The sequence below is a fragment of the Hemicordylus capensis genome, chromosome 4 (genome assembly GCF_027244095.1).
Source record: "Hemicordylus capensis ecotype Gifberg chromosome 4, rHemCap1.1.pri, whole genome shotgun sequence".
In the NCBI taxonomy this organism is placed as follows: domain Eukaryota; kingdom Metazoa; phylum Chordata; class Lepidosauria; order Squamata; family Cordylidae; genus Hemicordylus; species Hemicordylus capensis.
The window spans coordinates 208,146,460-208,172,009 of record NC_069660.1 but is presented as its reverse complement, the minus strand read 5'-3'; the positions used below and the strand labels follow the sequence as shown (position 1 = coordinate 208,172,009).

At 45.3% G+C, this 25,550-nt stretch overlaps 1 protein-coding gene across 24 annotated transcripts in view; it reads right to left on the bottom strand.

Annotated features, from left to right (window-relative positions):
- Positions 1-25,550, bottom strand: part of FARS2 (phenylalanyl-tRNA synthetase 2, mitochondrial) — a 393,182-nt gene that overhangs the window by 284,788 nt on the left and 82,844 nt on the right. For 21 of the 24 annotated variants that reach the window (XM_053247747.1, XM_053247745.1, XM_053247741.1 and 18 more), the window contains one exon: positions 8,945-9,580. In XM_053247747.1, the coding sequence (XP_053103722.1) occupies positions 8,945-9,562 (618 nt within the window). In that variant the 5' untranslated portion in view covers positions 9,563-9,580. Of the gene's footprint in view, positions 1-8,944; positions 9,581-10,983; positions 11,195-25,550 lie in introns of all 24 variants that reach the window. The other 3 variants (XM_053247744.1, XM_053247742.1, XM_053247748.1) reach the window with 1 other exon arrangement.

Here is a 25,550-nt window from a genome sequence, read left to right as displayed (position 1 = left end):
AACTATAGCTTGCCACACCTTAGTTTATCCAATTTGTTATAGCAACCTATAGTTATTGTGAACCAAGAAGTGAAGGAGGGATTTGGAGCATGCAAGGAGAGGAGGGAGCATGAAAGCCTGAAGCTGGTTGAGAAATGGCCAAGCCTAAATGCAGCTGTGCAGTGGAAACCCATGATATCTTGCTGCCTGAAGCAGACCACCAAAACAGCACCCCTTCCCTTCCTCTTAGAAAAATAGGAACTGGGTGTGCAATTTTAATAGGAAACAAGTTGTTCTAGTAAGAACTAGTCTGTCTGCTTTCCTTTCACTATCTCTACAACTGGACTAAATTTGGTTCAAATCAGTTAGATGGTCACAAGTTAGCCCACTTGTGCCTCAAATGTTTACATATCTGCCATCTTGAACTGTAGTGGATCACATCATCACAAACTATGCCATTGAGGTGTCCCTATGTGTCACTCACTACAACTGTACCTAATTTGGTTTAAATTGGTTAGACAATCCACAACTTAGCCCACTTGAGCCTCAAATGTTTACGTGTCTGCCATCTTGAATCGGGGTGGATGACATCCTCGCAAATGACGCCGTTGAGATCTCCCTATGTGTGCCTACAATTGTACCCAATTTGGTTTATATTGATCCAGGCATTGCAAATTTGATGAGGGAGAGCACGCGCACGTGTGCACACATACACACACAAACGGAATGCCAGGTGATCTCATAAGCCTACTGGAAAGAAGGCTAAAAGTCACCCTCCCTCAGTTTCGTCCTTTCAAATCTCTTCCCCCTTCTCCACAAAAAAGGAAGAGGGAGAAGAAATCAATGTAGTGTCATTTTGCCTTTCTTTTTCTGCAAGCCATTCATGGGGAAGGTGCTAGGTGGGTTGCTGTGCTGTCCCTGATCACTGGCTTATAAACTGCTGCCCAAAGCAGCCTGCTTCACCTTGCTTCATCATACAACTGGCTGCGGGCCTGCAGGTGAAGAAAAGCTGAGCCATCTGCTTCTCATAGAGCTACCAGAGAAACTGTCCCTGCCAGAACAAGGTGCAATGACAACCCTATTTCTGAGGAAAGACACCCCCGCCCTGCCTCAAGAGAGCATCTCTGAAACACTGACAACTTTCTAGAAGCAGAAAGCTGAACAATGTAACTGGGGAGGGGAAAGAAAGTGCCACATCCCAAGTGCCTATTACTCCCTTCACCCACATAGAATGGAGACCCTTGGGGCTCGACTCTGTCACCAATGCTTTTTAATATCTACATGAAACGGCTGGGTGAGGTCATCAGGACGTTTGGTGCTGGGTGTTATCAGTATGCTGATGACACCCAAATCTACTTCTCCATTTCACCTTCATAATCAGGAAATGGCACTCATTCTCTAAATGCCTGCTTACAGGCAGTAATGGGCTAGATGAGGGATAACAAATTGAAACAATCCAAGCAAGATGGAGGTGATCATTGTAGGGGATCAGAATGAGATCTTCCTGTCCAGGGTGGGGTTACACTCCCCCGGAAGAAGCAGGTGAGCATCTTGGGAGTACTCCTGGACCCAGGCCTCACCCTGGTATCTCAGGTGGAGGGCATAGCCAGGAGTGCTTTCTATCAGCTTTGGCTGATCCGACAGCTGTGTCCATTCCTTGAAGAGGATGACCTCAAAACAGCGGTGCATCAGCTGGTAACCTCCAGGCTTGACTACTGCAATGCACTCTACGTGGGGCTGCCTTTGTACGTAGTTCAGAAACATCCATTAGTTCAAAATGTGGCAGCCAGATTGGTATCTGGGACAACCCGGAGAGACCATATTATGCATGTTTTGAAACAGTTGCACTGGCTGCCGAAATGTTTCCGGGCAAAATACAAAGTGCTGGTCATTACCTTTAAAGCCCTGAATGGCTTAGGTCCGAGTTATCTTAGAGAGCGCCTTCTTCTCCATGTTAAGGACATCTGAGGAGGTCCATCTTCAGTTACCAGCAGCATGTCTGGTGGCAACTCAGAGGTAGGCCTTCTCTGTGGTTGCTCCTGGGCTGTGGAATGCACTCCCAGCAGAAATCCGTAATTTGAATTCATTATTGTCTTTCAGGAGAGCCCTTAAAACCTATCTGTTTGGCCTGGCCTTCCAGGTTTTTTTAACTGTTGTAAATGTTTTAATTGTTAATTGGTTTTATAGAGCCCTTTTTGGAAGGGTGATATATCAATCAATCAATCAATCCAATAAATACCCTCTTTGAATTCCTTCCCTCTCTACATACCTATGCCTGCATTTTTTTATTCCCCACTCCAGTTAACATTGGTATTTTCTGGATTTAGATTAGTTTTGCCTCTCCACATATTACAGCAATGGAAACAATAAAGTATAGTTGAAGAAATATATATGTCACCTTCTTAAATGTCTTTATTATGGAAATAGCAGAGTGCACTTTGAGGAATTAGCTGTATTTTTCTCTGAATAATCGGATACAAAATACACTCAGCAATAGGAAGCTGCACTATCGGAAGCATTATCCTACATCCCCTCAACACAAAGGTTAGAATCATCTAAAACATATGCTTCAAGCTGTCCTCAATATGTATGTTTTCATCAGTTGCTAATTGAATTTCTTTGCTAAGATATGTGCTCTTTCGATTTGCATCAGCTCCCTCTGGTGGACAGACCTTCCCCCTCATTTGACCCGCCAAAAATGAGAGGTTTCAGAAGCCCTTGTGGGCACATGGATCTTCTGTATGCAGCCCCTTTGGCTAACTACCACTATGCACATGTTTCCATTTTGCTTTATTGTTTCTTTATACTTCCCCATATATGTATAGTGTCCCAAACCTTCAGTAAAGGAAAAGCCATGAAGCTAATTATATAAATGCACTTCAGGGAAATCCTAGAACAATCCGAAAAAGCAAACAATCTAATCCATTATTATTATTGTGGGGAAAAGCACAATTAAATATAAACCTGCAGATTAAAAAACCAAACAAAAAAGGTATCTGCCTTTTGACTTTTGCAAAGAAGTTTTCAGCAAGTTAAATATTTCCATATTCATTTCAAAAGTCACAAAGAGAACAAAATAATGTTATGCAAGGAAAATTATGCAGTGTTCCTCAAACGTATTAGCCTGGCAAAATGCTTAACAAAACTGCCACATAATACATCAGATGTTAACATTCAGCAATAACATCTCAGTCACTCTCTTGAGAAAAATCATCTCTAGCTTAAATTCTGTAAGAAAACAAAATGACAGACGCTATGGATACTTTCTAGATATAAAATACAAGGATTGCATAGTCCTATGATGCCCATTTCAAACGAGCTGAATCTAGCCAAAAACAAAATACATGTTCTAGTCCAGCAAAATAAAAATTGAGTAATTGTCTATAAAAATCTAACCACCTCACCAATGATACTAAAGAAGATAACAGTTTGATATGCGAGAATTTTGTCATAAGGTAGTAGCAGCTCACCATAGCAGCCAACCCAAGCAAATATCTAATAGGGATGCGCATGGAACCGGCTGGCCCAGCACCCCCTCAACCCCCCCGACTCGGTTCGGGGGGTTCGCGGACCTTTTTTTGTTAAAAAGAAAATTACCTTACCCCCCTCGGGTAGTTCCTGGAGGTGGCGGGGTGTGTGTGTCTGTGGCAGTTCCCCCTCCCCCTTCCGGCTCTCCTTATGGCCCCTTCTGGCTGGTTCAGCTGGCTCTTCGGCTGGTTTTCAGCCTTCTCTCTTCAGCGCGGTGGCCATTTTGGAGGCTGTAGGCCTGCGCAATTGGTCTCTGCATGGCCCGGGCCATGCAGAGGCCAATCGTGAGGTGAAAAGGCCAAAAAACGACCAAAGAGCCGGCTGAGCCGGCTGGAGGGGGGCATAAGGGGAGCCAGTGGGGGGAGGGGGAACCTCCGTGGACACACACCCCTGCCTCCTCCAGCAACTCCCCTGAGGTGAATAAGGTTAAAAATATTTTTTTTATTTTTTACCAAAAAAAGGTCCGCAACCCCCCCCAAACATTCGGGGGGGGGGGTGTTTGGTCTGGGGTCGGACCGAACAGGGGGTGGCTAAGTTCAACCCCAAACCATTGAACGGTTCAACGTTGAACTAGCTCAATATCGAGCCAGTTTGCACATCCCTAATATATAACACTTCCCACACTGGACAGTGCTGAGAAATTTCTCTCTTGTCTAGCATTTACTTGCAGTTCCATAATTAATACAGAGGTGGAATCTGATTTGATGTCGCTTTTTTCTTAAAGTCAATAACCCCATCTTAAATGGCAAACAATACATCGAGTGTGCAAAAATGGTAACATTCTCTAAATGATTGGGCAGCCTTTAAACACCTAAACCCTTTCTATGGCCTAATCCAATCAAGTACTTTAGCTATAAATGCAAGGGCTTGGACATGGCCAGTGGTATTGGGTTTCTTTCTTTTTTAATAATTATTTACCTTCTGCTTTTGAAAGACCTCCACTTAATAAAAAAGAATAAAACAAGACATGGGAGGGAGGGGGGAGGATTGATGTTTGAGAAACACAAACCCAAAGCCCCATTGTAACTAGTTGTGTGGTTCTTCGAATTCTGGCATATGTCTGGAATGCTTAGATCAAGCATCCCTTATGTTCTGGCACTTTGTGGGGAGGAAGTGATTCAACAAATATTTCTATTAAGCATTGAGGAAGCTTTTTATATTTGACAAAAACCTGGCTTTGGGGATTTGAAAAAATCATATCCAATGCATGTTTTTTCAGAAAACCCCACTGAAGTAAATGGGGCTTACTCCCAAATAAGTGTGTTTAGGATTGCAGTCTCAAGCAAATTCCATACAGAAGGTGATGCTTTTAGTAATTAGGCACATTACCATAATTTTTCCACTGAAGTGCCCTTTCCGTTTGTGACTCCTGAGGAAGTGGACAAACTAATTCGGAATGTGCGTCCTACAACCTGTTTTCTTGACCCTTGCCCAACTTGGCTTATCTCATCTGATAATCATCTGGTAAATATTATAAACAAGTGAATTTTAGCCCATTGAAAAATGGGCGCTAGTAATGCCTTCGGCCCCCGCCGCCTCGGACGCCGCCGCCAAACCGCCCTCCCAGCTGCCCGATCCCACCATTTCTACAGGAAAGAGGAGCTCGCTAGCAGAGCTTCTCTCTCTGTAAAGGCTCTTCTCAAACTGGCGCTTTGAGCGGAAAGGGCGTCCTTTCCGCTCAAAGTGCCAGTTTGAGAAGAGCCTTTGCAGAGAGAGGAGCTCTGCTAGTGAGCTCCTCTTTCCTGTAGAAATGGTGGGATCGGGCAGCTGGGAGGGCGGTTCGGCGGTGGCGTCCGCGGCAGCATTTTTTAGGGCCAATTTGGCCCTTAGTAATATGGGGGGGACGGGAATGGTGGGATCGGGCTAGGGCCCCAAGGTTTCCCCCCCGCCCGGCTTTACCAGCGGCGCCAGGCCTCGGCGGTGGCTCCACCACCACCTCAGCCGGCTTCCCCGCCGCCTCTTCCCCCGGCACCTCTCTCCTTTGTTTGCGGCGGCCGCTTCTGGCCCTGCCGCCGCCTCACCCGCACTCCCACCGCCAGTTGCCCCGCCGCGGCCACCGCCACCTCTGTCCATGGCCACAGCTCCGCCGCCGCCTCACCCGCACTCTCCTCCCGGCGTGGGCGGCGGCCACTTCTCCTTCTCCCAGCCCCAACATGGCCACCAGGTCCTGCCGTTCGTGCCTCCCTTGCTCTGTTCTGGGCATGCGCTGCGCGCATGCCCAGAACTGGCCAGGCACGAACACACGCTTGGTTTCCGTCTACGGACGGACACCAAGCGTTTTATTAGAGAGGATGCTTCTCTGAGGGAGGGCAGAATGCCTCCTCGTCTTAGAGAGGCTATTATTAGACCACTTTTGAAGAAAACTACACTGGATCCCTCAGAGTTAGCTAATTACGGACCTGTTTCTAATCTTCCATGGTTAGGCAATGTGGTTGAGTGGGTGGTGGCCTCTCAGCTCCAGGCAATTTTGGATTATGCAGACTATCTAGACCCATTTCAAACTAGCTTTCATGAGAGAAATGAGGTTCAGACTGCCTTGGTCGGCCTGATGGACTGGCTATTGACAGAGGGAGTGCTGATCCTTTTTGATCTGTCTGCGGCTTTCGATACCATCAACCATGGTATCCTTCTGAATCGCCTGAGGGAGGTGGGATTGGGTGGCACTGTTTTACAGTGGTTCCGCTCCTATTTCTCTGGTAGATTCCAGATGGTGTCGCTTGGAGACTATTGTTCTGCTAAGTGAAAACTGAAGTGTGGAGTCCCACAAGGCTCCATACTGTCTCCAATGTGTTTTAACATCTACATTAAAGCGCTGGGAGAAATCATCAGGAGATTTGGTACTGGGTGTTATCAATATGCTGATGACACCCAGATCTACTTCTCCATGCTGACTTCATCAGGAAATTGCATGTCTTCCCTAAATGTCTGCCAAGAGGCAGTAATGGGCTAGATGAGGGATAACAAGTTGAATCCAAATAAGATGGAAGTACTGACTGTGAGGGGCCAGGACCCGAGAGATAGTTTAGATCTGTCAGTTCTGGATGGGGTTACACTCCCCCTAAAAAATCAGGTATGTAGTTTGGGAGTGCTCCTGGACCCAAAGATCTCCCTGGTTTCTCAGATTGAGGCGGTGGCCAGGACAGCTTTGGCTAATACATCAGCTACATCTATTTCTAGAGGTGAATGACCTTAAAACAGTGGTACATATGCTGGTAACCTCCAGGCTTGACTACTCTAATGCCCTCTACATAGAACTGCCTTTGTACATAGTTCAGAAACTACATTTGGTACAGAGTGTGGCAGCCAGATTGGTCTTGGGTTTACCTGAAGGGACCATATAACACTGATTATAAAAGAACTGCACAGGCTGCCAATACGTTTCCAGGTGAAATACAAAGTGCTGGTCATTACTTATAAAGCCCTTAATGGCTTGGGTCCAGGCTATTTAAGAGAGTGCCTCCTTTGTCATAAACCCTGCCACCTGTTACAATCTTCTGGAAAGGTCTGGTTACGGTTGCTACTAGCTCGTTTGGAGGCAACCCGGGGCCGGGCTCTTTCTGTGGCTTCCCCAGGGCATTGGAATATGCTCCCTGCTGAAAAAAGAGCATCTCCTTCTCTGTTTGTTTTCAGGAAGAACCTCAAGACTCTCCTGTTTTTGCAGGCTTTCAATTAGAATTAATTTTAATAATTTTTAAAACTTGTTTTAATAACTATTCTATTTTTATTGTGTCATGTATTTTATTCTAACACTTTAAAATATTTTAAATTTTGTACACCTCCTAAATATGTACATATCCAGCGGTATAAAAATATGATAGATAGATAGATAGATAGATAGAAAGAAAGCAGAATTATTTGAGGGCATTAGCAACAAGGTGTCTATCCACAGAACTACTACTCAAGTTTTAAATCCTAGTTAGTGACTCAGGGTGGTTGGAAAGATAAGGATTTATTTTATATGGCACAGAGATCCCATAAAATGGGAAGACTGTCACACTTTATTCTGTTCTGCTATTTATTTTACCTTGTACACTTGTAACTTTCCTTCTTGATACAGGATAGATATTTTAGGAGGCATATGCTCTTTTAAAAGTGAAAATGACATATTCTGAGACCTCTTTATTATTGCTCTTTTAGTGATAAACGAGGAAATATTTTGTTATACTTCTGTTTGGATAGAAACCTGTATTTTTCCCCTTCCACAGCAAGTAGCAGCTTTGGGGTGGGGCGTGCACATGCAAGAGAGAGATTTAAATTAGGGAACAGGTTAACCTCCTCGTTGCAAATTTCTTGGCCACAACTAATTTCCCCTCTGGCTGCTTTTGGGAGGTTTGATCATGGATCTCCTACGTCTCACATGTCTCAGCCCTCAGGGACATCCAAAAGAGATCACTGGACCAGCTTTCCAACAGGACTTGTTTACTGCAGCCTTTTTGAAGAAATATCACAACATTTTCAGAATCTCGAGATCTGGAATCTTGAAAACTTTCACCAGTGAACTAAATGCTGCAGCAATCTTTCCCTTCTGGAATGGATTCTTGTCTCCATTACATCAACAAGTTTCCTTTAACTGTGGAACATTGGGGATTGAGGTGGTAGTTGTTCATTTTCTACTCAACAATGGCGATACAAAATTTTTTGTTCTGTTCATATTACTGGTGGTGCTTTATGTTGCTTAATGTGTTTTTTGATATAAAGACTCTGGTGTTTATCTTCATATCTTCACATGGGACAGAAGTAGCTCCAGGCACAAGGGGCCAGTTAGCAAAAAAAGAAAAAAGCAGGAGTGGCAGAAGGAAACAACTGACGAGTCTTCATAGGGTAAAGAAAGCAAAATATGGTTTCTACAGGGGGCTGTAGAATGAGCTTGGAGCAAAGTATACAGGGATTTTCTCATAACAACCCTGTGAAGTCCACGAGTCAGGAGTCAGCAGAATCATCACTATTTTCAAGGCCTGAGTCCTGCAATTACAGCACTATTCAACAAACAACAACAGCATTGCTGGATGCTCTTTAATCAGACCCTTTGCTTGATGCTCTTCTATCACACAATACAAATGCCCTGTCTTTCTGTTCCTTAACTGACAGTTGCAAAGATTACATTAGATTGTTGGGCCACAAAACTTCAGAGAAGTCTCTCAAAGGCTGAAGTTGAACAGAAGACTATAAAGCCAGACTTCACACACAGATTCAGTTGTGTTCCTCAATGGATTTATGCAAGGTTCTCTCCCTGTATTCTACTATTTTATGCTTGATTGCACACTGCCTTGGGCACTATTTTGGGTGGGGGTGGGGGCGCAAAAGAGGATATACATTTTAAAAGAAAGAGTTGGTCATTTGGGTGAAGGATTTTTAGGAGAGGAGGATGGTATATTCTTATTCACTGAATGACAGCCAGGCAGTAGCCCCCACCCCCAACTTCTAGCGCATTTCTTACCTCATGGCTGGAGAACAGTCGGACCCCTTCCATCTGGTGGAAAACAGGGTAGTGGGTGCAATCAATTTGATCACGACGGTAAACATCTCCCACTAGTAGAAAGGCATCAAGTCCTGAGTGCATCAAGTCCCACTGGTGAGCTGATGTGTGTGCTCTTAACATGTGAGTACAATTCAGGTAGTAGTTATCCCCTTTCTTCCTGCTAGGATGATCTTGTGGAATGAGCAATCTGTCAAAGTTCTGCTCTACTGTGACTACCGGAGGCAAATCATCATACACTGAAAAGAGAGGGGTCCTAAAGCGTCCCATGTACTGCTTGTAGAAGTGATCTTTCACACGTTCTTTGATCAGCCATAAAGGATGATTTCTTTGGTTGTGCAAGTTTTTCCCCACCTTGGAAATAATCTTCTTTGTAACATTGCTGTAGTTATCTGAAGGATAAAGCTTGCCAAGAAGTTCTACTGTGTTTTCAGCAGGAGTAGTGGCAGCAAAACCCGAAGTTTTATTTCTGCACCATGCATGGCTAAACTCACTGGCACATCCTTTTAGCTGAAGTCCACAAGCTGAAACTATTTTGCCATAACAGGATGTTTGTATTAAGTTTCTCAGTGCAGCCATTGCAATGTCCTTTTGATACTAGGGAAGAAATAAAAACAAACATGAATCATAATCTTCTATGGCAGTGCAGGAAATGCAGGTATTTAGGTAAAAGGAAATATATTTTCCAAAAGATATGCAGTTTTTAGTCCACCTTTCCATGAATGAAACCTTATGAAACAATTCCATGTTTTTATTTTAACATAAAATGATTGATCTTTTGGGAGTCCTGTACATTTCCTTCAGAAATACAAGATCTGACATAGTGTGAGAGCTAAGAATCTTAGGAAGTCCCTGCTTGAAATCTCACCGCTTCCTACTGAAATCAGTAGGTGGCCTTAGGAAAACCATAATCTCTTGGTCTTAGCCAACCACCTTAAAAGTGACCCACCTTACTGTAAGGATTTCCAAGATCTCTGAGAGCATTTCAAATTTAAATTCTTAGTACTATATAAATGCCCGATTTTTTTTTAGAGAGATACACATTTACAAAGCAAGATAGAAAGGGAGAGAATATCAACATGCTTGTAAAAAATTAAAAGCATAGCTAAATATCTTACAAGAGGTAAACATCAATAAAATTCCAGTGTGTTTCGATAAAGGTTGTGAGTGTATGTGTTTTCGTAACAACTAGCTAATCCAGCGCAAAGCATCTGCACCCCTAGTTTGCCACCACCTCCCCCCACCCCGCCTCTGTTGCTTTTTTGCCTGCCCACCCCACCCGTCTTCTCCTCCCCACCCATCTTCTTCTCCCCCCAGCCACCCCCGCTTTCTTGTTCCCCACCCACCATCCACCCACAACTCCTTTTTTTGCACTGCCCACTCACCCCCGCTTTCTGGCTGCCCACCTGCTGGCCGTCCAGCCACCTGCCAGTCATGGCAGCTTGGCCGCCTGCTGGCCGCGTCCGCCCACCCTCCCGCCACCATTTTCGTTGGCCGGCTGGCCACCATCATACTTTTTCTCTAGACCATCCCTTGGCTATCCGGCAGCTTTCCAAACGCTCATGAGAGCTGCCACACATGGGAACATGGGCTTAGCCACAGATATGTTTTGGAGAATTATATATAAAGATACTGTTGGGAAGCCAATTTGTTGGGAAATGGGATATTTGTCCCTACAGCAGCTCCAAACATACAGTTACAATGCATCACTCCTATAATTTTAGAGCTTTTCACCTGACTTGAGCATTTTTGCCGATCCATTGCTAAGTTGACATTTTACCAAAAGTAAACAAAAATCATTGCTCAGTGGTACCTTGTGGTTTGCATGCATAAAATCTTAAGCAGTTCTTGGTATCTTCATAAAAAGGGGGGTCTCAAATAGTAGGTCTGAGAAAGATCCCTGCTTGACAGCTTGGATAACAACTGTTGGTGGTCGAAGGGCAGCTTTAAATGTTCATAGCTTACTTCCCAATTAAGGCAGACCCAAGGAGAATGCCTACCTAGAACAAAAGCACCACTTCGAAACATCAGGAACTCCTGCCTCACAAATGGTGTTGATAAACAGAGATGCCCTATTGGAAATTTTCTGATGGTATTTTAGATAGGGTCTTGGAAAATGATGGCACTCATACACTGGCAACTGTTCAGAAGTAACTTCTATGGATTCTTCAGTCTTTCAGCAAGAGAGGACCAGCTAATTACTATGTCAAGCTAAACAAAACATAAAGTGAATATTAAGTTGTGATGATCATAATCAAAAGATTGTAAAGTTTCGTGAAGAGATTACAAACAATGGTTCTTTGGGATGTGAAGCGGCAATGAAAACTGATTCATTGTATCACACCTCTCTGCTGCCAAGTAAATTCATCTGACTGCTGAACAAAATAGATCAAGCCCAGAGCTTTGTTTTCCCTCATATAACACTCAGCTTGGATGCCAGGGATCTATTCCAAAAATCTACTGCACCAAAATACATTGTCTTTGGCCACCATGCATCTTCTAATGGTCAAGAGAAGTGGCAATGGTGGATGAGGAAAAGTCTAAGCATTCATTGTTCCATGTGGAGAGTGATAGGATTCTCAGCTGCCACCAATTTTGTTTGCTAGAAGATTACAAATGGCTATAATAGAGGACCATCTAGGTTTACATATTCCCATATGGGCTGCATTCAGACATACACATTAACCGCAGTTAACAATAACCAGAGTGAAAATTGTTGTGAGCTGCCTAGAGACAGAGGTTTGGGGCAGCATACAAATTTAATAAATGGTCCACTGCCCCTAGGTTGGATGAGGACAGTGATGGGCCCACCTTACCTGATGGGGCGGTGCCGCCTCTCCTGGGTCCAGCGCAGGGTGTGGCCTCCCCGCCTGCCACTGCGGGGGACTGATGCTGGCCCTCTAGCTGCAGCAAGACTGTGCTGTCTGGGGATAGCGTAGTCTAGTGAGAATGGGGCCAGCTCTCACGAGAGCCAGCAATCTAGCGAGAGTTTCCCACATGTCAGGGGCTATATAAGGCTGGCCTGGACAGTGATGAGGGGCCAGTCAAGGAGGAGGGCTGCCAGGCAAAGAAAGCCAGGGACTCCTGAGGAGACCAGCAGTAGCAGATAGCCATGGGTCTGCCTGTCAAGTAACAGGCAGGCCCAAGGGGCTCACAAGCACCACCTGTCGAGGCCAAGCATTCTGAAGCCACCAAAGAAGGGCAGAGACAGCCACAGCCTGCACAGAGCTCCACAGAATAAATGGATGAAATTCCAAACTCCAATTCGCACCACAGATGTACAGCTAACTACCATTAGCCTAACTGGAGTAGAAGGAGAGGAGAGCCCCTCCCTGCTGCTCAACCTCCCAGTCCAATCCCAGCCAGCTCTGCGGCCAGACTGTGGACAAAGCATCACTGCATCATCCGCAATTGCCTACGAACTCCAGCAGGGTTGCCAAAAACAATAATGCATTTTCAGAGCACCCTCCTGCCCTCAGCAGGGGAAGCGCATTAAAAGCCCTTTAAATGACCAGCAATGCCAGCACCGTTTCTGTGAGGACAGCCCCACCCCCCACCCCATGGCCCCACACCCCAAAGCACTACAAAAACTCCAATTACGGGGGGGAGGCATGGGGGGATAGAATCCCGCTTTCATTGCAGGAGGAGAGGGGAGAACTGGAAATTCACTAGAAAGGGATATGCAGATGGGACAGGGCAGAGGATGCTGGGCGCGGTGAGTCTGCCCCACAATAATCAGGAAAGATGTCATGAGAGGAGACCCTGGCAGAGCACTCCAGCCACACCCATCACTAAACTGCTGCAGCAGCTTGCTGCCCAGTAAGGCTCACAGTCATGAGAGGGCCAGTCTATTGGGGATATGACTGTGCCTGCTAAGGCATTTATCCCAACCCGCAGACTGATGAGCTGACACGGCCACTTAACCACCAGGGAATCCAAGGGGGACCCACTCTAGTGGGGACCCCTACTCTCTTTGTTGAAAAATAGAGGAAGAAAAACTCTCCTTCCCAAATCCCTCTGCAGGCTTGCACGTACACCAGAGGACAGTGCCATAGCCTGGATGGCGCATGGCCATGGGGTGGGCAGTTTTAAAGATCCTGGGTGTGGTCCGTCTGCTCCCCCGACCTTGGGACAGCTGTATTGACTAAAGGGGCCACTGGCAATGGCACACCTGTGCACAGGTGCAAATGTCCAGACAGTGGGCTGGTATCCCAGGCACCTCGACCACTGTCCAGGGTGATGCCAAGTCCAGGAGGACACCAGCATGGCTAACAAGTAGAGTCAGGGAAGCTATAAAAGGGAAGACGACCTCCTTCAGAAAATGGAAGTCCTGCCCAAATGAAGAGAGCAGGAAGGAACATAAACTCTTGCCAAAGAAATGCAAGGAGATGAGGGGGATGCAAAGAGAGAGTTTGAGGAGCATATATCTAGAAGTGTCAAGGAATAACAAAAACTTCTTTAAATATATCAGAAGTAGAAAACCTACCAGGGAGGCGGTTGGACCCTTAGATGATGAGGGTGTGAAAGGGATTATGACGGGGATAAGGAGATTGCAGAGAAGCTGAAAGAAGCTGATTGCATCTGTCTTCACTGCGGAGGATACTGATCATATACCTTCTCTAAAATTGTGCTTTTCGGGTTTAGCAGCTGAGGAACTCGACCAATTTGAGGTGACAAGGGAAGGTGTTCTAAACTGCCTTGAAAAACTAAAAATTAACAAATTACCAGGACCAGCTGGCATCCACACAAGAGTTCTGAAGGAACTCAAACGTGAAATTGCTGATCTCCCAGCAAAAATATATAACTTGTCCCTACAATCCGGCTCTGTACCAGAGGACTAATGTGACTCCGATTTTCCAAAAGGAATCCAGGGGGACTCCAGGAAATTACAGGCCGGTCAGTTTAATTTAGGTGCCAGGTAAATTGGTGGAAAGCATACTTAAGGATAACATTATTAAGCATATAGAAGAAAAGGCCTTGTTGAAGGAGGACCACAATGGCTCTGCAAGGGAAAGCCTTGCCTCATTAACCTTTTGCAGTTCTTCGAGAGTGTCAACAGGCATGTGGATAAAGGTGATCCAGTTGACATAATATACTTGGACTTCGAAAAAGCTTTTGATAAAGTTCCCCACCAAAGGCTCTTGAGTAAACTTAGCAGTCATGGAATAAGGGGCACAGGTTCATGTGCGGATCAGTAACTGGTTGAAGGATAGGAAACAGAGAGCAGGAATAAATGAAGAGTTTTCCCAATGGAGGTACGTAGGAAGTGGGGTCCCCCAGGGATCAGTACTGGGACCAGTGCTCTTGAACTTGTTCATAAATGATCTAGAAGTTGGGGTGACCAGCAAAGTGGCCAAATCTGCAGACAACACTAAACTATTTAGGGTAGTGAAATCCACAACAGATTGTGAGGAGCTCCAAAAAGATCTCTCCAAACTGGGTGAGTATATGACAAAATGGCAAACGCAATTCAATGAAAGCAAGTGTAAAGTAATGCACATTGGGGCAAAAAACGCCAACTTCACATATACGCAGATGGGATCTGAGCTGTCGGTGGCTGACCAGGAGAGAGATCTTGGGGTCGTGGTGGACACCTCATTGAAAGTGTCGCATCAGAGTGTGGCGGCTGTGAAAAAGGCTAATTCCATGCTAGGAATCATGAGGAAGGGGACTGAAAATAAAAATGCTTATGTTATAATGCCCTTATACAAATCTATGGTGCGGCTACATCTGAAGTACTGTGTACAGCATAGGTCACAGTATCTGAAGAAGGATACTGTAGAACTGGGAAAGGTGCAGAAGAGAGCAACCAAAATGATCAGGGGGCTGGAGCAACTTCCTTATGAGGCTAGGCTATGGCATCTCGGGCTCTTTACCTTGGAAAAGAGGCGACTAGGGAGAGACAAGATCGAAGTGTATAAAATTATGCATGGAGTAGACAGGGTACACAAAAATAAGTTTTTCTCCCTCTCTCACAACACTAGAACCAGGGGTTACCCCATGAAACTGAAGGTCGGGAAATTTAGGACTGACAAGAGAATTTTGTCAATTTTTCACACAGCGCATAATGAACCTATGGAATTCTTTGCCATGGGATGTGGTGATGGCCACCAGCTTGGATGGCTTTAAAAGAGTCTTAGATAGATTCATGGCGGACAGGTCTATCAATGGTTACTAGTCTGGTGACTGTGGGCCATCTCCAGCCTCCGAGGCACGATGCCTCTCAATACCAGTTGCAGGGGACCAACAGCAGGAACGAGGGCATGCACATACCTCTTGCCAGTGGGCTCCCCAGAGGCATCTGGTGGGCCACTGTGTGAAACAGGATGCTGGACTAGATGGGCCTTGGGCCTGATCCAGTAGGGCATGTTCTTATGTCCCTGGGAGCAGGAAAACAGTCTCTGGGATACCCCTGGCCACTGCTTCCCAGCACACAGCAACACAGCTCTATTTGGAGCACCCATGAACTGACACTCTCATGAATGGACGTAGTCCATGTAGCCATTTTGTGAACACGCTCATCATCATGTTTTGATGAGGAGTAACTAAGGCTTTGCTCATGAGTAACCATGGGTTGTAAACACCCACTGAGGAAGGGGTTGGCCCCACTTCCCCATCCTTTCTTTGTAAAAAATAGAGCAGATCCCCACAAACCTCCCCAAACTCTTCCTCTGTGCTGACCTGTAAGCACTCAGAGGGCATCTAGATGCCCCAGTTTCCCATGCCCTGGTGCATGTGCAATGTTGGTGGAGGGCTGGAAATCAGCATGGACCTTTCCACCCATTCTGAACTCCCAGTTCCTTGTCCACCCTCCCATCATATACAGATCTGCAGGTGCAGGGGTGGATGGGAGAGGTGACACACACACCCTGCTCTCCAGACAACGAGAGAGGGGTGTACCCATTCTGGGGCTTTTTAAAGGGTACACCTGTGCACATGGACGTGCGGGCAAGAAGAGGGCATGGTATCGCAGCTGTCCACAGACCCCAGAACTAGGAATGTGCTCCCCAGGATAGAAAGCCACAAGGCTGTGAGCCAGAAGCCATACTCACTCTGTTCAGAGCACTCATGGCCTGACACTCTTGTGAGGGAGGTGTTAGGTGGAGAAGGGGATGTATTGCCCTCTTGAATCAGCTATACTTTCCCCGGGCACATTACTTCTTTCCTCTCCACTCTGATGGTCCCTCTCATGAGCTGTCCAGAGGTGTCCCCATGGCTGTCACTCTCATGCCTGGCCACTGAGCCCTGGGTTGGGTGGCTGTTTCCTTGAAAAATGATGTCAGATGACCCAAGGCTATCCTCTGTGATCTGTCCTGCTCATGAGCTAGCCTCTGTGGCACAAACCCACAAAAGGGGAAGGGGCTGGGGCCTCCTTCCCCACCTTTCCTGTGTGAAAAAATAGAACTTGGCTGCTCTGGAATCCCTCCAGGGATCTGCCTTTCAGACCCTGCCAATATACCCACCCACCCCCGGCGCCCAAACCAATTGCATGGACGAAGTGGACCCTTCCAACCATTCAAAACTCCCAAGCCAGGGTCTGCATGGTGGTGTATGTAAATCTCAAGGTGCAGTGGCTCCAGGAAGGAGAGAGTCCAGTTTTCCAGCCAGCCTGGGACGGCTGCATCGCACTTTGGCAGCCACAGGTAGGGGTACACATCAGTGGTGGGTGGGTTGGCAGCATGCAGGGCTTGACAGTAGCTTGGCAGCAGACACTGAGATCAAAAAAGCAGTTGCCCAAGTGCCCGTCCCTGCAGCTTTCCTGCATGGAGCATCCTCCCCTGCTCCCCTTAGTCTGCCACTCTCGTGAGAGAGCGATCCGTGAGGTAATGGGGTGCTCTTCATTGTACATTGAGAGCAACACTTCGTACAACATGAGTATCATCTTGTTCCTTTGGCATTTGTGACTCACAGACAGTTCTCCTCACGAGGACTATGGGAGCAAATCTTCCCAGCCGGAGAAGGGGCTGGGCCCCCCCTTCCCCACATTTTGTGTGAAAAATAGAACTTGGCTGCTCCAGTTTACCTGCTTGGGGCTGCCTTTTGGCTTCCTCCTCCTGGCACCGTGATGGGGTGGCCTTCTTGTGCTGCCACTTGGGGTGTTTGCTTGTGGACACCCATGACTGTTGCCTATGAGCAGCTGTGCAGATTGACAGGCTGGCCAGTCCAGGATGGGGCATGTTGGTTTCCCTGTAGCCTGGCAGCTCCATAGCTGCATGACTGACAGGAGGGGCATGGCCTTTTCCCCCAAGCAGCTGACAGTGATAAGTGCCAAAAATAAAGGAGCAGCCACGTCCTCAGGTGGGTCTATGCCGCCTCCTCTATTACTGGAGTTTGGAAATGGACACTCGACTGTGGTTATAGGCAAGTCTGCCTTCAGGAGTAACGGTTTGGTAGCAAGACCGTGGCTGTCGGCAGCAAAGCTTAGAGAAAACCTCAAGTTACAACTGGAGTTTGTCAAGGAAAACTGGAGTTAACTTTAGACCCTTAACAGTGTTTTTGCACATTTGGGCATACAACAGTTACAAACTCTGTCTGCTTTAACTGCAGTTAAAGTGTACATGTGAACCAGGCCATGGAGAGGTAAAATGTGCATTAGGTCTCAGGTGCTACATTTTTACAGATTTTGAAGCCTAAGATCGGAGTCCCATAATTCTGTCTCACCAACGTTTCCAACAGAGGAACACAGATGCAGTTCCTACAGTATAATACAGTAGTTAATTACCGTGCCGGTAGTACCTCTGTGCCCAGAAGCTGTGTGTTAAAGCCACTATGGTGTCCTTCATCCAAGAAGATATTTTTGGGAAAGCATCCTTGCAGAGGGGCAAGTCTGCAACTTTGTGCTCATGAGAGCCAGCCTGTGCGATCTGCACCACACTGAGGGCTTAATTAACTAAAACTACCTAAAAATGGTTAACATCTTCCAACTTCCTATGTTGCATATATAGTGTGTCTTGGAAATGATCGCTGATGGTATCCAGATGGACTGTTAAATATACAAATTTTGCAAATTGACAGTTTAAACCGAAATCCCTTGAAGTCATTCTTCCCGCCCTTCTGTCCAAAGATACTTAACAGACAAAAACAAAAATACCATGGAAAATATTAGGAATGCAGGGCTGCCATCATTTCGTGATCTGACAAACTTTTTTTGTGCATAAAAGAAGTTCTACCAATGCAGCATATGTTTAAAAAAACCAAAATAATAAACATATGCTAAATTACTAAAATCAGGCATTTACCAAGCTGTTCAGCAACTTAACTAAGCATCCATTTTTAGAATGATAACTTGTATGGACATATGACTGTAAATATTATAGTTTATTTTATTGCCAGATTTGTATACCACCTTTCATTAAAAAATACTAAGGCGGTTTATAGTATCTTTAAGACAATAAAATATATTAAACACTTAGAACAATAAAAATATTAAATTTTAATATTAAAAATAGTACAACTCTATTAAAGTAAGTATGTGTTTGTGTGTGTGTATATACATACACACACATACACATACACAATAAAATAGTAAAATATGTATTGATATTGTGGCTCCTAAATTTTGTACAGTTCCTGCATTTGGGAGCTGGCTCCTAGAGCCAAATAACATTTGTTGAAGCCAGCTTTAATCCACAAATACCTTCCAGGTACTTCATAAATTAATCATGCCCAGTGCCAGGGGTGTAGCAAGCTGAGCAATGGCCCAGGGACAGGATGCAGCCACATTTGTCTCCCCTTCTACACTGCAGTCATCGTAATTCTTTCCCCCATGGCAATGCCTTGCCTCCACCATGTTCCTTTCTACCTGGTTGCACTTCCTGCCCCATTCATAGAGACCATGCATGCCACCACACCAATCACACTCCTCCCCCTAGTATCCTCCTGGTCAGCTGGGAAGGATTCTCCAGTCCACAAAGTGTTCGCCTCACGTGGCTGGATGTTTCCTTCTTCTGCAAGAATCTAGTCGGTGTGAAGCGAGCACTTCACAGGCTGGAGAAAGCGCGGAAGCCGCCGTGTATTCCTTCCCAGTTGGCCAGGAAGACCCAGTCATGGGCCAGCATGCAGAATGAGGAATGCAGAAGAGATGAGGAAAGGCAGTGGTGCCAGAGAGAAATGCAAAAGGCAATGGAGCAGAGTGGTGAGGGGCACCCAGGGGGAGTATGAAATGGAGCCTTGGTGGCCCACCTGGGTCCCAGGCACACTCGCCTCCACCTGCTCCATTGTCCCTACACACCTGCCCAGTGCGGTTCACACTCTGTCCCTCTTCTATGCTATATAACATATGCACAACACCAATATATAATGCTGTAGATACAAGCTGCTGTCAGTTTACAATCTTAGATCAATACCACATATTGCCATGTTGCACTGATGTATCAGCCATGGCAGTCCATGTTGACACTTTTTTTGCTCGATCAGTGGCACATAGGATTGGGCCTTATTTGCTCAAAGTGTCCCAAAAATGAGGTGAGACCTGACGTTTCGCTGCCGAGATGTTATGTTCAACCCTAGGCGACGCCATAACCATAGTTTCATGCCAATTTCCAAACTGCAATCACAGAGGCAGTGGAGCAAACCCACTCGAGGACATGGCTACTCCCTGCCTTTGGTGCTTCTCGCGGCCACCTTTTGGAGAACCAGTGCCACCCCTCCTGTCAGTTATCCCACTATGGAGTTGCCAGGCAGTAGGGATGCCACAACACCCCATTGCCATCCTCTCAATGGGCATTCCCTGTACCAACTCTGTCCATTGTTCCCCACTCCTGGCAAACAGGAGGAAAAGGGGACAGGGTGGGCACTAAGTTCTTTGCTCCCCAATAAGGGAGCAACAGCAGTGTATGGACACAAGCACAAACACTCCAGGTGGCAACATAAGCAGGGCATTCCATCACAGAGGCAGGAGGGAAGCATAGGACAGAGGGGATACCTGGGGTTGGCTCCAAAAGGTGACAGCAGAAAGGGATTCTCGAGCAGCTGAATTAAATTTTTATAACAGAAAGGTTGGAAGGGGGGCAGCCAGCCCCTTTCCCCTTTCTCTAGGGGGGTCTCTAGGCTTATTCATGAGGAAAACCATCAGTGAAGAATAGGTGGGGCTCTCTGAAGTACTCTTGTTGAGCACTAATTCCAAGTTTGCAAGATGGCATCCCATTATCCCACAGATCACACTCTCATGGGAGTGCTAAGCCATTGGTTGCTCGAGATCAAGCAAGAGACCCCAGAGACTGCTTTCCTTGTCTTGGTGACTGCTGCCATCTAGCTGTTAGAGCATGCCCCCTGACAGCCAATCTGCCCATGTAGAAATGTGCAGCCTCTCCCGTGCTCCTCAAGGCTATCCCCACTGTCCAGGGACAGCAGGGAACTGGGAATCTCCTCTCCCATGAATCTCCACGCTGGCAGATTTGCATATGGCATAGTGCCAGGCTGGACCTGGGAATTTTGAATGGATGCAAAGGAATGTCAAGGAACCCGGTCTCTCCACCACCCACACAGGCTGGCATGCTCTGACACATGGTCCCCTCATGACAGGGATAGCCAACATAAGCAGGGTATCCCCTCTCCGGGTGGGGAGCAAATGGTTGGGGGGGGGCAGTCCAGTACAGCTTGAAGAGGCTGCCACAAGCAGGAGTTCTGGAGCTGCCAAGTGCTACTTTTTTCACCGAAAGGTTGGGGAAGGTGGGCTCAGTCCCTTACCTGGGGGGAGGGGTGTATGATCCCTGGGGTGGGGGGAGATTGCGCCCTAGGCTTGCTCATGAGCAAGGCCAGTCGCCAGGGAGAAGAGCACTACTACTGTGTAGACAGATTTGTCCAACCCTGGATGGACCGCTCACTCATGAAAGTGCCAGGTCATTGCATATAATTAGCTGGAATGTTCAGGGCTTGAGAGAACCCTCGAAAATTTCTAAGGTATTAATCAAATTGGAAAAGATGGTTGCTGAAGTAGCTTTTCTTCAGGAAACTCATATATTGCCAACTAAAAAGTCTTTGTTATGGCAGCGTTGAGTGGGAAATGTATATATTAGTGCAAATTCTACAAGAGCTCGAGGTGTTGCTATTTTGATTCATAAATCCTCTAAACTGATTATAGAACAGGAAATTACAGATGATGATGGTTGTTTTATTATATTTATTACTATTAATGATGGCCAACATATGGCCTTGATGAACCTATATGGTCCGGTTACGGACCTTCCTGAAGTTGTACATAATTGTTTTGCACATTTGTATACCTTGTATACCTGTATAACTTGACTTTTGTCCATTTAATTCTTGGTGGTGATATGAATCAAACTTTAGATCCTTTTCTTGATAGTAATACTCCTCCATCTAGTTTATATTCTCATACTCATACCACACTTAAAGGGTATATATCAGATTTTAACTTAATAGATATATGGCACTTGCTTAATCCTTTGCAACGAGAGTATACTTTTTTCCTTCTGTACATAAGACTTGTTCTAGATTAGATTATATTTTGGTTTATCGTAAAATTCAGTATTGTAAAATTGATTTTATAGCAATTTCAGATCATGCACCTGTTGAAATGGCTATATGTTTTGATAATTGTTCTAAAGCTTCAATTAGGTGGTATATGAATACATCTTTGCTTAACAATTCAGAGTTTAACAAACAGATGGAAAAAGAGATGGAGGACTTTTTCTGCCTTAACAGGGGTTCAATTACAGCCACGTTACTAATTTGGGGTACTTTCAAAGCGTTTATGCGAGGTCAACTTATAGCCTATTCTTCATTTAAAAAGAAACAGCAAAAAGCTCAATTTGTACTTTTGGAAAATCGGGTCAAATAACTATTAATTTCCTATGCAATGCACTCCTCTCCAGAGTTATTCAGAATCTTTACTCACAGCTAAATATGAACTAAATAAGTTTTATTCCTTAGAAACCGAGTTTCTTTTGAATTGTACTAAGCAAAGATATTGGGGAAAGGGAGAAAAATCTAGTAAACTTTTGGCTTCGTGATTGAAACAGATGAAGCAACGTACTATTATTTCCTCTATTCGCGATGCTCAAAGTAACCTTTATACAGATTCTAAGTCAATCAATCATCAGTTTTACTTGCTCTACTCTAAACTATACAGTGATGAGATATTTAATCCGGTAACAGATATGGATGTAGACAATTTTTTTTACAACAATTACATCTTTTACAACTAACACAAGAGCAAAGGGATTTATTAGCTACACCCCTCTCTGCAGGAAATTGTGAACACAATTAAATCTATGAAATCTTCCCGATCACCTGGGCCAGATGGCTTCCCAGTGGAATTCTATAAGAAATATATAAATTTTCTGGCTCCAATTTTATTGGAAATCTATAATGAAGCTTTTTCGAATCAGCAGTTACTTTCCTCATTTGATGAAGCTTATATAACAGTTCTTCCTAAACCTGGTAAAGATTTAGAGTTATGTTCAAGTTATAGACCTTTATTTATTTATTTATTTGAAACATTTGATATACTGCCCACTCCGAAGACTCTGGGCGGTGTACAAAAACATGCAAAACAAAACAGCATTAAAATTACATTCTAAATAAAACTAAAGTAACTAATGGGGTAGGGATAGATAAACTACAGGGTAAAAGCCTGATGAAAAAGAAAAGTCTTCAATAAAGATTTAAAAATCGACAAAGAAGGAGCTAAACAAATCTGCAGGGGAAGGGAATTCCAGAGCAATGGGGCGGCAACCGAAAAGGCCCTTTCACAGGTTCTAGCTTCCCGAACCTCTCGGAAATCGGGGACCGACAAAAGGGCCATCTGACCAGATCTGACCAGACGGGATGTAACTGGATGGGAGAGGCGGGTCTGTAGGTAAACAGGTGCCAAACCCCACAAGGCTTTGAAGGTCAAAACCAGGACCTTAAATTGAACTCGGTAGCAAATAGGCAACCAGTGCAATGACTGCAGGAGAGGTGTTACCCTGTCATATTTTCTGGCACCCATAAGTCAACGAGCCGCTGCATTCTGGACCTGTTGTAGCTTTCCAATCGTCCTCAAAGGTAACCCTAGATAGAAGGCATTACAATAATCTAGGCAGGAGATAACAGGGGCATGAGTCACTGTCATTAATGCTTGCCGATCACGGTAAGGGCGTAATTGATGAATCAGATGGAGCTGGGCAAAGGCACTTCTGGCTGCAGCCTCCACCTGCTGTTCAAGCAGGAGGTGCGAATCCAAAAGAACCCCCAAGTCACGTACAAGCTCCTTCGGGGGCAGCGCCACCCCATCTAAAACAAAGTTCACATCCAGCTGTTGGCCGGTACAAGGGCTGAGTAAGCGTAGTTCAGTCTTGGTGGGATTCAGTCTGAGCTTATTTTGATTCATCCAGACCTTAACAGCTTCCAGGCATCGAGTAAGCACAGAAACAGCATCTCCAGAATGGTCTGGGATGGCAATATACAACTCAGTATCATCAGTGTATTGATGAAATCTCACCCCCAACTGGGAAATGACCTGACCCAGCGGCTCCATATAGATGTTAAAGTGGACAGGGGCAAGAACTGAACCCTAGGGAACTCCATAAAGGAGTGGCCATGGGTCATAGCATCTGTCCTCAATGCATACCAACTGGACACGCCTGCTAAGGTAAGAATGGAACCACTGTAAGACAGTGCCCCCGATACCCAACCCATGCAGGTGGTCAAGGAGGATAGCACGATCGATAGTGTTAAAAGCTGCTGAGAGATCTAGAAGGACCAGGAGAGGGACACTACCCTCATCAAGATCCCGAAGAAGGTCATCTACCAGAGCGAGCAATGCTGTCTCTGTGCTATGCCGAGGCCTGAAACCCAACTGATAAGAATTAAAATAGCCAGTTTCTTTTAAGACCCTCTCAAGCTGGGCACATACAACCCTCTCTAACACCTTCGCTACAAAAGGGAGGTTGGAGATCGGCCTATAGTTGTCAAGGACCTCAGGGTCCAGGGAGGGTTTCTTTAAATAAGGGCAAACTATCGCCTCTTTAAGGGCTGCTGGTATGAAACCCTCATGTAACAAAGAGTTCACCAACTCCCGTAGCCAAGAATTAACATTCCCACCAGCTGTTCTAACCAGCCAGGAGGAACAAGGGTCCAAGCAACATGTTGCCGCACCCACACCTGAGAGAATCGTGTCCATATCCTCGACCAACTCAAAGGTTTCCCATATAACATCACAGGGCAGAAACTCCTCTATCTGATTAGATCCTACAGAAGTAGAGTCCAACTCTAGCCGAAGGTGAGTGACTTTATCAGCAAAGAATTGAGCAAATTGATCACAGAGGCCAGACTGAACATCTACCGGCTCCTCTCTCCTAAGAAGGAAGCGAGTAATCCGAAATAAGGCCGCTGGATGAGAGTCAGCTGATGCGATAAGAGAGGAGAAATAGTGGGATTTCGCCACTCTTATCATCCTAGAATATTCCCGAATATAAGCAAGTAGTCGTATTCGGTAACCTTCAGCACCAATTTTCCTCCAACGGCATTCCAAGCATCTTTTGGTGTGTTTCATCTCCCTAAGCTCCTCAAAGAACCAAAGGAGCCGGGATCCATGAACCGTAAGAGGACACTTGGGGGCAATTTCATCTAACGCCCTCGTAGCCTCGATGTTCCAAGATTCTACAAGCTATGATGGAGAAACGCCTACCAGATTGCAAGGAATGTCCACAAAAGCCTCCTGGAATCCGACAGGATCCATGCGGCACCTGGGGCAGACCATCTGTGTTGTAGTGCTGTCCCGGTAGAGACAGGGGGCCGCTGCAATCTGCATATTAATCATCTGCTTAATGTTGACACTAAGATTTTATCAGCTACATTGTCACGTAGAATACAGACTATACTTCCCACTATAATACATCCGACTCAGACTGGTTTTATATTGGGACAACAAGGATCAGATAATATTATATTATTGATTGATGTAATAGCTTTATCTTCAGAAATACATCTTCCTGCTGCTATAATTTATTTGGATGCCGAAAAGGCTTTTGATATGGTCAATATGAGATTTCTGAGGCAAGCTTGGTTTTCCTTCTAGTTTTTTGACTTGGGTTAATCTTATTTACAAGGCTCCTTATTCACGGGTTACTACTAATGGTATATTATCTCCTTTGATTAAATTGAAGTGGGGGACATGGCAAGTTTGTTCCCTTTCCCCTCTCTTCTTTAATATAATATTAGGATACATGGCTTGTGCAATTAGAGAATCAGATGAGATAAAGGGCATTAAAACTGGCTGGAATTGAACATGAATTGATTCTATATGCGGATGATATTTTATGTTTTGTGGCTACACCAACTGATTCAATACCTGCTTTGGTGTCAATGGTACGTAACTTTGGCAAGTTGTCTGGTTATTCTATAAATTGGGAAAAATCAGAACTGATGCCATTGGGTTCTGCAAGCCTCCCTGCTAATTGTAGATCATGGGGTTTTAGGTGGTGCCCGGATTCTCTTGAGTATTTAGGTATGGTGATTCCAAATGATTTTTCTTATTTGGTAAATTTAAATTTCTCTAAATTTTTGAGCCAAATGAAAAATGATTTAGATCGATGGTCTGTGATACCCTTGAGTATTTGGG